Here is a 17,724-nt window from a genome sequence, read left to right on the forward strand (position 1 = left end):
GGGTACTTAAAATAGTCATCATTTTATTTTCATATAATATATTCCATAACTTGTATTATTTTTACTGAACTTTTAAAATGCATAACCCTTTAACTTGGTACACCATCAACTGTGAAAACGCCAATTTTTCTATGTTCCACATTGTTACAGGCAACAGTACTTGTGTAATGCCCACAAGGAATATTTCATTTCTTCGCCCTTTCTTTAAGGAACCTCATGTTAAGAATACTGCTGCCCAGATCAACCATGATCAATATAATGTTCGCTAAGGAACAAGTAATAGATTTATTCCATGCTGAAAAGAGAAGAAAGAAAATGTTTCGGCTGTGGAGCCTTCTTTGGGTGTGTATAACGTTCACTTATATGTTATTTGAAAATCACCCAATTAAAAAATTACGCATGGGCAGGGTGAAAAAATACTGCAGTAAATGCTCAGATTAATGGACTAGCAGGGGGAGAGGGTGTCCATTACTGCTGAAAGTCTGTTAATCACAAATTTTATATGAAAAAATATACATGGACTGTATCCATACATCTTTTGAATTACTGTTTCTCAATTGCAACTTTGCATCAACACAGTTAATTAAAATTGCTTATTGTTATTGTTTGTATTATAAATATACAATCTCTTTATTTTTATGCCTTGTAAATATACTATATAAGATTCACTAAAGCACACAAAACACAAACAACACCCATTGTAAGCAACTGACTTACCCCTATAAGGCATCAATAATTCTGAATTATATAGTATTTATGTTTTTCTTGTTTTTTATGCATTATTGTGCATTTCCCCATTACCTGGTGTTAAGTCTGGTATTTCTTATTTTACAGATAAAATTCCTGTCTAGCAGATTTTATCCATTGAATCCAAAGTACGTTAATGGGAAGTCTGTTAAACCAAGTGTTTACTGTATTACCTGTTTAGCTGTACTCCACTTGTGAGAGCAGTTATATGAATATGATTATGTAAATAAAAATTAACAGTTCTTCCTTGATCACTTTGTAAAGACAGACAAATGTCTTCTGTCTGAAAAATTAGGGCATGTACAGTATAATACATGGCAGATAATCTTTGAGTCATACTGTAACAGGGCTCATGCACTGAACCAGTAACAGAACGTCCTCTGAAATCTGCACAGTGTGAAACTCTGCCGGTGGCAGAGGAGCTAGTATTTTGGTATGGAGGAGTTATCCACAGTCTAGGGAGTGGCACTGTGCATGTTCAGAGCCCGCAAGAGACTAGGAATCGAATCTCAACAGTGACAGGGAGATCACAATGTATGTTATGTATCTTCTGTAATTATAAAGCGTAAATAGGTAGGGCTAGGCCCTCATTTACTTACTTATAATCTGCATTTTGTTGAGATCCAACCTCACTTTGCGGAACATAGTGAGACCGGCTGCAGTGTAATCTCTCCGACAACGGCAATCTTCTCGTCTGCTGCCATTATACGGACACTCCGTTGGATTCATGAGCCTAAATCCAAAAACACATCAGCCAGGACGTCTGGAAAAAACAAATGTCATGTATTTGTCGGAAAAAATGAACTAAGCCTTAAAGGCATTCTTACCTAAAGCCAAAGACTTCAGAAAAATTTTCTGCGTCACCTGCTACCAGTGTTATGTACTCCATTGGACTGCCTGACTGCATTCCTGCACAGTAAATCTACACCAAACAAAAACAAAACTTAAGCCAGAAAAAGGGGATTTAAAACACTTACAGATGTAATGCCATGGAAATCAGATTCCAATAACTTCACAAAAGCTGGTCATTTGGTATCCTCACTTTAGCTGTTTATTTATCTGAACAATATAGTAACAGTCATCTATAATAGTTGTAAAGAAATATCATGGTGGACACTGGATGATAAAGTGGATGGCTAAATCTGATTTACTGCAAACTGTTTTTATTTCATTAGTAAGACCAATACCAATTAAATTGAAAAAATAATGTAATTGTAATCTAAACACTACAGTAATACATAGCAGCTCAAAACACGATAATATATTTTTTTATATTTTCACTGATAAACTATTGCCATTTTCTCGATTATATGTTCAAATTTCAGTTCTTTGTTGCCTGTTTCTGTTTCTCTTTTTTTAAAAAAAGGTTTCAGTAAAAACCTCATGAAAATGTAACTAAAGTAAGCAATTCAGTATGTAAAACTATACTTAAATTAACAATATTTTTTACACTCTTGCAAGGGCCTTAAAATAATCTCTACCAACGAGCTATACATTACTTCAGTATTTTGTGCCATATAAAGTCTTGTAACTATAATACTGAGCAAAATGTAAAATTTTATTAATTTTGAAGATCTGTCCAACAATCAATATTATTATAAATCAATAAAAACACCTTTACTGCTTTTCCTTGTATATTGATATAACGTTCCCCATCTTCCATTAAACCATTCAGCCTCTGCACCTCACTGCAGCTCCCAGGTAACTTGCCTGAAGTGCAGAGAAAAAAAACACCAAGAAGATAAAGAACTCTTCACTTTCCTAACGAGCCTACTGTTAGTCAGTATCTTCAGAAAAATCTGTTGAGCACAAAGAAGCCCTGTGGCAGTACTCACAGGCTGGACTGTGGCACGTTTGTCTCTCCTCTGGCTTTGTGTCAAGTGGACACAGCTCACTAATTTGACCATCGTCAGTCAAACACCTAACCGTCCTCTCTGCCACTCCTTCTCCACAAGTGGCTGAGCACTGAAGGAAAACACAAATCACAAGTTTGCATGTCTAAAAATGAGCACACTCTCACAAACAGTGAAATATGTATTAAACAGTAGTGAAGGAACAATTAAAGGTTTATTTCATACCAAAAAGCATGCTTTTTAGCATGAAATAAACCTTTACTGGTACCTTTGCAGCCTATGAATGCTGAAGCAGCAACCCACTTGAACTTCTTAAACAGTAGTATGTTTTGGCAGGTATTTGAACATGTACTGTATATTGATTTCCTTCACATGCTGTTAAGAAATACTAGAATTTTGATCCACGCAGTGAACGGGCTACAGTATATCTCTAACCCAACAAACTGATAGAGGAAATGTCCAATTGTCTTCTCAAAACACTGCAGCACAGGTGGCTTTCACTTTAAAACAAATCACTTAAAGAAATCTGCAAAACAAAAGAAGCACCTACAGGTCCCCAGTTTCCAACTCTCCAGGCTTGAGCCGCAGGGCAGCTGACAGAATGGCAGATCTGAATGCTGGCTGGTGGAGCGCCAGGACAGTTAGAAGACTGATACCCATATTCGTAATGGTCCTTTCCACTGTGGACTTCACTGCATGACACCAGCCTTCTCTGGTACCCCTGTCCACAGCTCACCGAACACTAGAAAAATGTAGAGTGGCACATTAATTCCACAGTTCCCTCAGTGTGGAGGAGATACACGACAGATGAAAGTCAAAATGATACCCCATCATCTTTTTACTGTTTAAACAATGGATGTCTCTGTCTCTGTTGTGAAACAAGTATTCAGTTTCATGTCCTTACCTAATCAACATTACGATAAGCTTTTCAGAGCAAATGCAGCACAGAAAATAACACACTTCTGCCCTCTTCGTCACTTTGTCTCCTCCAATCTCCAGTCTGTTATATTTCTTCTCCTCCTCTCCACTCTGCTGCTGCCTCAAGTACCCCTGTGGTGGAGCCTGGTTGCTGCAAACACCATGAAAGCTCCATCTCTGATCTGCATTTTCTGTTATTTTATACCTCCCTTTGAAAGGCAACTAGCAGTCACCATTAGATCTTAATTCAGTAGCTCTTCATCAGAATTTAGCAAAATCATTTTGTAGAATGTATAGATTTCTGTGACATGTTTAAAAGCAGGATACCTATCATGTGGCTCTGTAGAAAATAAATATGTGTTATAAACTGGGATTATGAGAGATATGTGAAAATGTGACATTGCAAGGATCGCTTTGCTGTGCTGGTGTTAAACGTTTCTCCCAACATGTTCCTTTCCTTACATGACTCTTAATGCAAAAGAGGTGGTCATTCATGCTGTATCTACTGGAGTTATAAATGCTTGAGCTCTAGAGACAAAAGAAGGAAGGAAAGCATGCTGGTGTCTCCTGCTTAGCTCCCTGGAGGGCCTTCAGTAAGAAACTTGCTTCAAAACTACACCGAACAGCTTTCTGTGACTTCCTGATTTCCTACAATTTCTTGTCATAATTCAAAACAGAGATTAACATCCTCAATTTGATTGCAATATAGGAAGTTTTTACTCTTATCATATATTTACTTTAGCTGCAATTCTCTTGGTTTGAGGGATGACAATCTGGCCAAGGGCTGGATAAGGTTGGTGGAACCTTCCTACGAATAACTAAAGTGTTGCGGTGTGGGAGGTGCAGATGTGGACATTGGAAGACTGTTAACTGACAAACATTGTCAGGATATAAAGATCTGAAGAAGGGGCTCCCAATTCTGGATAATGTGGCCCAGAGTCAAACAGAGTCTCTTTCAATTGCCAACTGCTTAAGGTTGTGAATAGGAGGTACAGTAAATGGGTTCATTCAAACCTTAATCAGATAAATTAAACAACTCTCCCAGGTGAAGAGCTGTTTAGAATTTGAACTCCAATTTTTTAAAAATTTTGTAGTCAGGATCACTGAACACTGCAAACACTTTGATGCATATTGTTTTCCTTGGAAACCACCAATGCAAACCACTGATGTAGTTGTGTTTTCTGTATGTAAGCACCGTCACAACAGTGATGTCACAGGAAGTAGGATTCTCAAAGAAAGGCTGGCAAAGGTCCATTGTTTTTAGAGATACATTTAAAATACAAATAACAAGGTTTTTGGTAATTTTACTTCACAAATACTAACAATGTTCAGTTACACGTTTAAGGAACTGTGGCATAGAATTCTAACTGTGATAAAGAATTGACAAAAGGTAGTTTTAATGTGATGTAATGTGACAAACATTTGAAAATGCAGAACACTGGTCATGTTGCAGCAGTAGTTTTATCATATCACCCCACTTGTTGCGCTGTGTGACTATTTCAGTTAACTACTGTAGAAAATACAATTTTTAATGCAAATCTTGTTTATATGCAAGTAAATAAAAGCATCGACTAAAAATTAATTATAATATTTCAAAACATCTTGAATGCCTGTCCACGTTTCATGCACAGAATACATTTTACCATGAGCTCAAGACCATAAGTTTCACTTGGAAACACATTAAAGCATTGTTGAGATTACCCACCTCAGACCACTCCCCAGTAATCCAGATGTACTCGCAGGGGTGTGTGTTACAGGTTTCAATGTCCAGAGGCTTCGCTTGTGAACCGCAGTGCATGTCGTGTGCCTCCTCTTCAGCCTGATCTACACAGAACACTTGTCGTCGTCTGCTTCCAGAGCCACAGCTTTTACTGCACTACAAGAGAACCACAGGGTAAATGGATCAACAAGGTCTCTAATCCCTCTCTGTCTGCCTAAATTATCTGATAAGAGTATAGATGTTTTCTTATCTGTTTCTTGAGGCCACAAACATTCAAACCATAATGTGATAAAATACTGAAGAGACAGATTTCATATATAAATCCTAAAATTCTATAGATTTATGCCTTGTTTTACAGGCCCAGATTTTGTCATTGTTACATATATCCCTAATCCTAAATCAGGGGATTTAGGTATATAGATTAAATAAAACAGAAAAAAGGCTAGTTAAGAGTGAATTGGAGCAGTCCAGTGATATATTATTTCAATGCACTGGTTACAATTATAATATACAAAAGACATCTCTTCAATTTAAAAAGAGGTACAGCACAAATACTTTTTGTTGTTTCTTTTGTTTAACCCTTTTCATCCTGTTGGGAGTTGTAAGCCCTAACAGTAGAAAACATCTGCAGTCCCATCAAGCCTGAAGCCCAGATTCTAATCTTCAGAAGACTCAAGACTGCAGAATTAACGTGGACAGAGTTCATCTCCCAAAGAGCCAGATGTGCATTGCGCACCACTAAAAAAAACTAATCTAGACAACATTCAAGGTGCACATCCTAGAAGGTCTTCCTTTGTATGAATAATAAAGGAACTGTTTTTGCTTAGTTTCATCACACATAAACAAAACGTTTTTCTCATCAAACTCTTGTTCATCGCTGAATCATTATTATTTGAATGTATCTCACTCATCACCCATGTAAAATGTATAAATCTGGTAATGTTATGTATCTAATCCTATTAACATCAAAATATCCAAAGTAGTTATATTCAGCAGAGGTGCAGAGAGACTTGTTGGGACAAGTTTACAACGAGGAAAACTATTTTGAGCTACTGTATTTTTCTATTAAAGGAAGCATTTAATATATGAGCACTTACTTTTTTACACTAAAACAAAAATGTGGACCATAAAGGGTTAAAGTCAAAGTCTGCTGTCAAAGTCTGATCTATGTATGATCTGTGAATTTCCCTTTCCAAATCACAACTGCACGTCATTGATGACATCTGTGGTGCATAGTTTGCTAAGGTACAGTATAAAGAACATTTACTTTATTACAAGCGCTGGTGACATTTACTTTATTACATGTGCTTTACATGAAACTAAAATCCCAATTTAAACCTCATTTATAATGTCAAAACAGACTCCAGAGGCATAAACGCTTTGCGTCAGTAGCACTTAACAGTTACAGTAAACTACAGCCAGACTGCTTATACTCAAGCTGTTCAGTATTACCTTAAAGCACCAGTATTTCTGACATTCCAATATGTGTTATCATTGTTTAAATGTCCTTGTTTGTGAGGTGTTAAGAATTGGGATTTACTTACACTGGAGTTTAGTTCAGTATGTAAAATGGACTCTAAATCTTGTTAATGGCAGACCCAGTTAACTGTGAATTGATATTATTTCACAACACAACATCGGGTATTTGTCTTTGCTGTTCTTTCCCCATATGATTTGTAATATATTTTAAGACTCCAAACAAAAAGTTCTCCTATCTCTGTTTAAATGATCCCAGTGCAGTGCAGTTAGCAAGCATCGACTTATAACTAAGAATTATAACCAAACAATTGAATATGTTTTTTGTGCAAATATTTTGAAACATTAAGACTTTTTTTTTCTGCAGAAAGCAGAGCACATGCCTGCACGTATCACAGGAAGAGCCCTAAAAATCTAGCATATATCTGCACTGCATCACAGCTGCTGCTGCCTCAGTAAAGAGTAATTAACAGGCAAGAATGCAATAACCTGTTCCTAGGAATCACGTCTGTCAATGCTGTAATTTTTCAGAACCCTGTGCAGCGAGGAGTCTTTCAAACCTTTAGTAAAGCAACATGACCCATCTAACATCAGCAACAGAAAGGGCTTCTATAATTACCTCCAGCTGTTGAACGTAGTAATGAGGGCATGGAAATGGTATTTCGAAGCGGGTTTTTGGACTAATTAGACTTTTTTTTAATAAGTACTGTAATTTCATGCTGTTCTGTGACCTAGTTTTAGGATTTCCTGTACAGTTTTCCTCCAAAAGCAATTTCAATAAAACCTTTTGTGAACGAATTTTTGGATTTTGTTTTATAGATATACCATTTTTCAAAGTGAAGCTGTACTCAGCACTAAAGCTTCTTTAAAACTTGAGCTCACTTTAGCCCTGCCCATTACAGCAATATAAATACAATTGAATCAAATTTCAAAAATGGAATTATATGGTAGTCATTTAGCATACCCAAATATTTTTGTAACTGAATATTTCAAACAATCATTAAAAAGTGCAAATGCCAATGTAAAATTTATGGCTGTATTACATACCTGTATAGGTGGAAATGTATTCTGACAGGTTTCAAAATCTATGCGTAGATGAATACTTAACGATTCCTTTGCTAAAATAAAGAGCAATATTACTGCACGCCTGAATAAATTTTATGCCCATTTTGCACAGATTTATAAAAATGAAATTTAATACTTTATGTCAATCAAGTACCTCTTTGCAGTCTGACATTACCATGAATGAAGAGTTAAATTGATCGCAAGAAAAAAAACCTGTCATCTGATTTCCATCACGAGCCGACCACCCTCCCCCCTCAACAGAGCTGCAAAATCTCGAGCTCCCCTGGCTATCTGACAAAACCCAGCCAGCAGCGCTGTGGTCCGAGCTTTCTCTGCTCACACCTCGCCTAATCAGCAACATGACACTGCTGTGCGTCAGGAAACCACAGGGGCTTCGTGCTTCTGAGGAGCGCATGATCTGTCTCACACACAGAGCTCGCTTACTTACGTCTTCCCACTCCCCCTCCCTCCACCTGTACTCAGAGGGGCAGGCGCCGGCCTCACAAGGCTGAGTGGCCGGTGGCTGGGCAGAAAGGGAGCACTCCGACTCCCGTGAGCTCCTCTGGGTCCCATTCTGGCAGAAAACGTCTCTCTGCTGAACGCCTCTCCCACAGGACACCGAGCACTGCACCAGGAGAAAAGGTAAGACTTCACTGAGCACCCATGCAGAAGGTTGGCACAGCGGGCTCGCTGCACCATCTTTCTCATGGGCATCTCCTGTTGCAAGGGCAGCAGATTCCAAACTCTATCGCAGAATTTGAATTTGGATTTTGGAATATGAATTTACACTGTTGCAGCTGTTCCCCGAAGCTTCCAACTTCTTTTTGGGGGAGAACTGATTAATAATAATGTTCTTTGGAATGTTATTTGTGATATGCTTATTGATGTTATTATTGATGACCATTTATAATGGTTTGATTGGTCTCTTTCCCCAAGAAATACAAATTCTTTAGGAGGCGGACAGTGCTGTGACCGGTTTAAAGAAGCTAAGAAGCTTGCTAAATCTGAAAATTGCATGTCCTTTGTTTTTATGTTAACTGTGTTCATGAAAATGGACAGCATATTCAGGGATTGCAAAGTCTGTGAAATATCCAACTATCATTCATTGATTCTAGAAATATCGCAATAAATAAAGCACACATCATAAGATCATGTCCAAAAATCATATTTTTTCAGTATTTTTTTCTTTTAATGGTTAAAACACTTGTTTTATAAAGTGCAATACTAGATCAATACTAGCTGCTTTAATATCTGAAAATCTGTAATACTTAGAGATACTTGGGTGATAAGTGTGATAAGCTGACAATGTTTTATTTAAATATTAATTTCAGAACCAAGTCTAGTTTTTAACTAAAATGTTACTAGACATCACACTGGAAGACAAAGAAGAGAGTATTGAACCACAGTAGACTAATGCACTGCTTCTTCAGGGAGCTTTTGTCCAAACTCGCTACATTGTTTTAAAATGACACTTATGTTAAACAAAATTCACTAAAATAATGACCACCAAAAGTTCTTTGATTTGTGAAAAGCTAGATTCGTCTTTTCTGACAGAGAATAGAAAGGGTGCAGGTAGATCAAAATGAAAAAAAAAACTGCAGACCATTTCAGTGTTTAAGAAGGGGCCACTTTGAGGTAGCTGGTTTCCCCTGTTTTCCACCTCTTTCAAGATGTCCTCTTGATATACATTACAAACTCTGCCTTCCCCACACCTGCACCCTGGCTAATAAAGAGCAGATTGTTCGGGAGGCACAGGGAGACCATGTGCTGGAAGACAAACATCCAAACAGAAGTCAGTCTGATCACAGACTAGCACCTGTTGTACTCCGATAGCCATTTGTGTCTTCTTCAAATTAATTTTCTATTTTGTTTTTCCAGCTCTGCCGATGAGATAAGAAATGTCTTAACCCAGATGAAGAGTCTTCAACACTTAATATATGGCGGTAAGCACTATTTAGACATTATTAGCATTATTTAGACTATTTACATTTGTTCTATCTCTTGTAATGTCTACTAATGATGTTCTGATGTTGTCCGAAGAGATTCCAGAATGAAGGTTACACCTAAACTCTTCATGAGCTTCTTATTATTATACAAGTGAGAATTCTGTAGAATTCCTGGAGGAAATGTATTACTTTACTTTCTTACAGTATAAATTCTTCAGTTTAAAGTGAAATGTATAGATCTACAAATACTTGCATAGGCTATAAATATTTACAATAAATATATATTGTATTGTATATATCTTTTACAATCTTTTACATTATATATGTATGCACACTTAATTCCTTTTAATCATCATACCACTGAATACTGTATCCACTTATTAAGAAATACAACCTTTCACATGGCACTTGCTTTTCACTAGGTTAGCACAAATCAACATGTACCTGAGTGAACAGTGAGGCAGAAAGAGCCAAGTTGATTAAAACCATGCAGCACTTCATTACTTTTCTGATACTATGAGTAGGGGAGGCAGTGCTGGCGTGTTTCCATCATTAATATTTGTGAAATGAAAGAGGAACACTGTGAAATACTGTCAGCCCACCCCTCTGTCAAAAGCCTGCAATGATCAAAAGAGCAATTAAAGGAGGAAACTACACACAAGCCCAGATACACGTAGGAGCTACAGAATGGTCTGTTAGGACTACAAGAGTGAAATTAAGTTAGATAAGGGCTGCTAACATCTGGGAAACATCACTCAGTCTCAAAACAAACAGCACAAATAAACGTGTTGATCAGGAATAGGCAAACAAAGGATGTAGATTTTTTTAACGACAAATTAATATTCTCAGCCATCCTAATTAAGTATGAATTCTGTTAAATGTTTCTCAAGGCTTGCAAATATGTTAGCAATGTAAATCGTGTAACCAATGTATTAGATGTTAAAGTGATATATTATACTTATAAGTTATATACTTTCAAGTAATCCGTATACAAATTGATGATTGACAAATGAATGATTTTCCCTCAAGTGATTATTAATTTTATACAGTAATCACTTACAGAAGTAACATGTAACTGTAATGTTTGTTTTTTTAAATGTAACATCTTACAGCATTGTGAATAATACAACACCACATTGGTATTTTTGGGATACTGTAAATAATAGCAATCAACAGATATGCTTCAGTCTATCAAAAACAAAAACGTTTCCTCTTTAGAAATTCTGCACATTCCTACGGCAACAACAACTTCTCCATGACATCTTCAGAAAATTACATTACATAGAAGAGCCTGTGCAACATTAAAAGAATATTAAAAGTTTAAGTATCAGAAGGAGGCAGGCAAAAAGAATTTCACTACTGAGTATCTCCAACATAATGATGTTTTTAATCCCTTTCCAGATGAATCTGTAGTTGAGGCTAAAAGATTTCAGTGTTTCAGTGGGAGAGGCACTATGAGCAGTGAGGTATTATAGTTCTCCTTCACATCAATCTGTTAAAGTGATCTTTTTTGTTAGCACTCTAAATTCCAAACTCTGTTTCCTTTTCGAATGTTTAGCAGAAAGTCCTAAATGCAAATTAAGTCCTAAATGCAATATAATAATAGCCCATTGTTTAAGTAAACAGATCCACATGTGTTACAGTTTGCAAGATGTAACAATGTAGGAGTTACAATGAAAGTAGCACTGATAGTGCAAGATGCAAGTGAAAATACTCTTGAAGAAAGCAATGTTATTTATTTTAACCAAAAGTCATGATGACATTGTGATACCAATTTCTTTTAAAGAGCCAATTTTTCAGTGGCTACTTAATGCCAGCAAAGCAAATTTTCAAGACTTTGTGATTAGTAAACTAGGGTCCAGCTGTTAATCAAACTCTGTTAAATTCTAAATATATGTTACTGTTTGACTGACTCTTTTAATTAAATGCTGGTCTTATGAACTATGTTTACAATTCGCAGCTTGCAAGCTGGCAAAAGTTTTTTACTTAGTCATTTGTTTAACTGGCAGTGTTTCTCCAATAACTTGCAACACACCAATTACTACTAATCACTTTCCACCTCTCTTCTGATTTATTTCATTACAGTGCTCAAGACAATGTCTTCAGTCAAGAAAGCTGTTTAAGCACAGATAAAAAGCCCTTTCTCCTAAAACAGATGCATGTTGGGCAAAACATATGGTAAAACTAAAAAAGTTTTCTGGAGCATTCCATTAGATTTCTAATCAACATAAATAAGATATAATACACTGCATTAGTGGAATCACCATTTTATAAATAACACAGCATAATGCTTTCAGTGTATTACAAAATTTTTCTCTTTATATTTTCTTTCATTTAGACATATGATAGAACACTCTCTAATACCTTTTAATTTTATTATTAATGCAAGTTACTGCCCTGTTACAGCGCATCAACAACCAAATCACTCAATGCAGAAAAATGTGCTATGAATTTAATGATGAGATATTTTAAATATCATAAGACTGACTTTGGGATAGCGTTTTTCCCCAATGGGAAGGCTACAAGCCTTCCTAACATATTACCGAAAAACCCGCTGAGCTGAAGTACTGAAACATGCCCTGTAGTGTCACTACTAGAAATTTAATTTTCAACATCTGATGTTTTCTGGAGGTCTGCTACCCCATATCAGGAGTAGGTTTTCCTGAGACACAACAGCTCACTTAAGATACCCATCAAAGGTATAACCTACAGATGGTCTGGATCCAGACAGAACACTAGAAAGCTACCTGGGTCCCAGATGTTTGTCACATGTAAGGAATACTGTCTGGTCTGACATGGTAAGTGGATTCTTTCTGGCAGGACACACTAAAGAGCTTATGACAGATGTTTTCTATTCTATGCTCTGCAAGCTGTTGACAGTATTTAACCTCATTGAGGCCCCGAAGAAAGGAGACCAACAGGCCTGCTACCCCAGTAAGCTTCGACCACAGATTTCTAAGGCAAAGAGATGAGACGATGACTTGAGATATCCAAATGCTTTAACATTCACCAATTATGAATACATCAACATAAACCACATACAGCATGAAGAAAGATGTCTTACAGCTGCTGAACATGACAAGAAACAGAATTGTTCCATATGGGACAGAACACTATACAAAACAAAAGAGGTCCGTCTTGAGACTTGCATGTATAAAGTCTTTAGAACACTATCGCTAGGATGCACACAAAAAGGAAGAGAAAGTGCTTTTTTCATGTCATTTACTTTAGATGCATCACATCATCTTACTTTTAAAAATGTGCTTTAAATATAATGCAATGAAGGCAACGCCATATACAGTGACAAGGTATGTACAATACAAGTGTTGCAAATGTGTTGGAAGTTTCACCACAATGACAATGAGGTCATATAGAACTAAGTATAACCAGAAAAAAGTACCAAACACACCCAAGAACCATTCAACCATTTAGAATGGTCTAAAGGTTATTTAATAAGAACCCTTAAAATGGCGTTACACAATTAATTCAGACAGTCAGAACAGCAAAATATAGACATACAGAGTGCAGAGCAAAAGCATCCGGGTGCAGACATGTCTATGTCAATCCAATAAAGCAACGTCTTTATGACTGTAAGCTACAACATAAGAAGCCATGGAACACAATTTTAAAGAATGATAAAATTGTGTGTTTTTTAATGGAATCACTCAATCTTCTGAGCAGTAGTGCAAGATTATAGGAAACGCATGCTCAAGATTGGATGGAAGAACAAGTAAAAGTTGGACTTACCTGTCCCCAGCTTCCTGCTTTCCATTTTGGGCACCTTCCCCCTCTGCACCTCCTCTGCCTGCTTGGCTTAGCCAGGTGTTCACAGCTCTCATCTGGCATGGGCTTCCCAGACTTGCTTATGCAAGTAACCCTGCGGAATTTGTATCCTTTTCCACAAGACACGGAGCACTGAGAAGAGAGGTTTGAAGAGTCTTATTAGTGGGCTCCATGAAGCGTGTGCATTTGCTTTTAAGATTTCATTTGATTTCAAATGCGTGTGCATCTGAGTCAAATAAAACTTTTCTTCTAGAGAACAGTTCAAGTAATTAATAGAGTCAACTGTCATCTACTTCCCAATCAATTACTGTGTCAACAGTATGACAGATTGTAGTTTGAAAGCATTGCAATCAATAATGCATGCAGGAAAATTAATTTATTTTGAAAAATATTTTTATGTTAAAATAACAGTATATTATATTTTAATTTTAAAATAACATATTTTAAAATACATTTCAAAATAACAGTAGGTAGCAAACCATTGTACAGTAATCACACAATACTATTCTAAAGCAAGGAGCTCTTCAGGCCAACAACACACAGATTTCCCTAACTATATTCTGCATTTGTATTAAAATGATCTGGGAATCTGTACTGTTGATCTTGTATGTAGTAAAACTGTTGTCTAAGTAGTATGTACAGAGAAATAAGAGGTATGTGGAGCTCAGTTCGAAAAGTGAAAAAAACAATTTTTGGAGTGCATGTACAAAGAAGTTTGTTAAATATTTTGTGGTTTGCAGAGACAATATAGTTTCACAAATGTAATTATGCAAGTTCTTGACTTAAGGAACAATAATACACTATCATAGCTACCAACGTCTTGCATGTCTGTGGACTAGATGGTTCAACAAGTCTCTCTCCGCACAGCATTGCCAGAAGGAATCAACACTAAGAATAAATCAGCAGGTATTGTAATTGAAAGCTTTGTTGTAAGCCAACCAGCTGCAACCTTTTTCCAGCAGGTTCACTAAACCTCTCGAAAGCCTAACTCCTCCTGACAACCAGACACTGGACAGCCCTACTTTGATTTTGCATGTCAAGTTTTCAGTTAAGATCTGAGAATCCAAGCTGGATTGCAGCCGAGACAAGGATTCAACATGACAGATCCTCGCTGAACAAGTGTATTACCCAGTATGGTGCCCTCAGTGAATACTGTGCACTTCTCTAACTGAAACTTCACATAACCTTTTACCCTTTGCACTCACATCATAGTATTTTCTTACACATTCCTGACACGTTAAAAACAACAAACAAGAAGCACAACATCTGTGCACTAACAATTATCACAGCTATAACAATTATAACAGTTAAGGGGCAGTTGTTTTTTAATTATGCTTGTCAAAAAAACTGAGTTATGCAGCGTTTTTAGTACCACTGTTGCCAGCTTATCAGATTCAACTCCAACAATTATTCCAAAGGTAATTAACACAAGGCTGTTTCTTTGACATATGAATATTAAGGTCTGAAGGAGATAGTGTATCTTTCAATTATTTTGTAATAAGAAACAAGACATATAAAGATATTTTCCAAAAAGTTTCTTTCCTTCAAAGATGGCATTTTTTTCCAATATTGATACGGAATTCATTGGACATAATTCCATTTTCAAGTCACTCTTCTCTTGAGTATATAGGTAACGTGCTTATAGCTCTAAATGAACTATACTGATTTAATTAGAACAGATCCTGATTTATGCAGATAAAGAAAATAAATGCTTTTCAACATTCCGAAGCTTTGCTTATAATCGTAACCCCATAAATCTGACCAGGCTAAGGCATGAAGTGTCTAAATAAGAAAAAAAACAATTCTGATGTGTGAAAGACTTTTAAGAAACACATTATATCCAGTTCAAACATCCTAAAGCCCTTTGAGTCTTCCGATTTCACACAGATGTGTTCCACATGCAGGAACAAACAGCATGAAAGGGCAGTTCAGTCACTGCTAGTGATTTACGTACTAAAAGACACGGCTGAAGGTTTGACCTATATAATCCTCTTTTTTTGAAGACACAGCTGGAAGAATCAGCTTCTTTGTGGCAAACAAGAAGTTGTATTTATATTTTAAACTGTATTTTAGGAATATTTATTTATGCTACTTACAAAACATTGTATGACTTCATAACTAAAAAAACGATGTAGCTATCAGCACAGTCAGGAAAAGATACACATATATAAAACATACATGTGTATGGGCATATATATATATATGTATGTGGGTGCATGGCACTGTGGCTTCTCAGCTCCAGCTTTCTTGGTTTGATTATGTGGTGGAGTTTGCGTGTTCTCCTGGTATTCATACAGGTTTTCTCTGGGCTCTGCAGTGTCTTCCCACCTCCTTGAAGGTGGCTGGCTTGGATTGATTGGCTACTCTAAATTGTCCCTTTCACCAGGACCTCCTGTCCAGAGAGAAGACGACGTGCACGCACTCAAGCTCTGTGCCTTCAACTTGCAGTGACCCCTCGCCAGGGATAAGTGGCTTAATAATGATGGATGTATAGATGGGTAGGAAAACAGAGTTGTTACAGAAATTACATTTGGAAAATTGTTTCTAAAGAATTTATTTCCCTAGTCAGAATGAGAACAAATGAAGAATCTACTGCAAGGCCTGCAAAACTGGCTTTCAAGTATTAAACCACATTGCAATAGTACCGGATGTGTTCTAGTAAAAATGCATGTCACATACCCAGCTGTTAAGTTACACTTACAGTACACCCAGCCTGTCGCTGTCTTGGTAATTAACCGCAAGCTCTGTGCTGTTTTTGATTTAATCCTCACGTCTTCATATTTTTACACTGTGGATTGTCAATTCATATACTGTACTTGCCAATGGCAATTACAAAAAGGAGCATACTAGGAACATATATAACAAATAGAATACCCCGAATTTGAATCTCAAATAATCATTCATCATTACTGAAATACTGTGCTGTTTAATAAGGGAGTATAATACAAATGTAATCAAAAGCGTTTTGAGAAAACGTAAACTAAAAGTATTTAGTGGCCAAATGGGTATGCAATTTGAGATATAGTTTGGCTGTAGCAATCTTGGTCCTGAGGAGTGGGGGGGATCAGTACTTTTTACTTGCACCTGTACAAAGTAGGGCGAGACAAATGCTCTGTCCTCTTTTTCGTTCATGTTAGCGAAACCCAGTCAATAAAAAGTGTAACAAAGAGAAAAGTGTCTTTTTGGATCCTCCAGATCTTACAATCTCTCCTCCTTTATCAAAACACCTCTTGATTATTTCATTCTACTTTAACTGTAACATATTTTCAAATGGATTTTATATGACGTTAAATGAATGATGAAAACTGTTGTGAAATGATAGCAATACCCAGATCATCATTTATAGCAAACAGCTAAAAAGGACAATTAAAGATTTTTTTAAGGAGCAAATAGAAAATGGGGCTCAAATGTTCTCAAGAATTTCCCATTTCCACAAGAGATAACAACGAACAAACAAAAGAAGTATAGGACAGTTTAATTGTCAAAATATAAATCCAAGTTTACATTTTTCCTTTGGAAATAATATTTACACATCAGTACAAATAATTTTGGTAGTTAAAACAACTCAAAGTAGAACTTTAAATGATTTTCATATACACTTTAGTCAAACCCTACTTTACACAGAAATTATTCAATTTGCTGGTTGCACTGCAGCACTTTATTCTGATCAAGTTATTCTGATCTGATTCCTTTCAGTGCTCATTTAATCCACCTGACCTGAATACAACAGCAATTCTAAAAACAAAATCAAAAAGATGAGTGCTGGAAAAACCCATTCCATGCAGTCCCTCCAAGCTAATTAAATATGTCTTGATGGGGCTCCTCAGGGATGTTGAAACACCAAAACCTCCAAAAACAAAAGTCAGCTCAAATGAAGGTTTGAGAGAAAGTTCAAGCCTTTGCTATTCCCAAAACACCCTGTTAAAGTTTTTTTGAAAAATGTTTATTTTCTAAGACATCCAGCATTCAAGAATACAGGCTGTTGAGCAGCTGTCTTTTGTACCCAGGATAAACAAGGCTTAGACAATCATTCATTGAAGATGGAAAGCAAGTCTCAGGGGAACCTGCAGACTTATTCCTGATTAGCTTGCCAAGCAAACTACCTAAGTTGTTTAGTATGGTGTGAGCAACTGGCCCACCAGTTTGCCTACAATGACCCATGATAATGAGATCCATGACAAGCCTGTTTTCAACAGACTGAAGTAAACTGCTACAC

General features: G+C 36.6%; 1 protein-coding gene across 2 annotated transcripts in view; it reads right to left on the reverse strand.

The window, feature by feature from the left end:
* Positions 1-17,724, reverse strand: part of adamts9 (ADAM metallopeptidase with thrombospondin type 1 motif, 9) — a 56,381-nt gene that overhangs the window by 6,984 nt on the left and 31,673 nt on the right. Inside the window, exons 29-36 of one of the 2 annotated variants that reach the window (XM_088916322.1) lie at positions 13,473-13,640; positions 8,228-8,404; positions 5,224-5,394; positions 3,151-3,342; positions 2,583-2,712; positions 2,363-2,457; positions 1,575-1,669; positions 1,347-1,480 (exon numbers count right to left, since the gene is read on the reverse strand). In XM_088916322.1, the coding sequence (XP_088772448.1) occupies positions 1,347-1,480; positions 1,575-1,669; positions 2,363-2,457; positions 2,583-2,712; positions 3,151-3,342; positions 5,224-5,394; positions 8,228-8,404; positions 13,473-13,640 (1,162 nt within the window). Of the gene's footprint in view, positions 1-1,346; positions 1,481-1,574; positions 1,670-2,362; positions 2,458-2,582; positions 2,713-3,150; positions 3,343-3,603; positions 3,670-5,223; positions 5,395-8,227; positions 8,405-13,472; positions 13,641-17,724 lie in introns of those variants that run through there. The other variant, XM_088916323.1, reaches the window with a different exon arrangement.

The sequence above is a fragment of the Atractosteus spatula genome, chromosome 5 (genome assembly GCF_055471065.1).
Source record: "Atractosteus spatula isolate fAtrSpa1 chromosome 5, fAtrSpa1.hap1, whole genome shotgun sequence".
NCBI classification, from domain to species: domain Eukaryota; kingdom Metazoa; phylum Chordata; class Actinopteri; order Semionotiformes; family Lepisosteidae; genus Atractosteus; species Atractosteus spatula.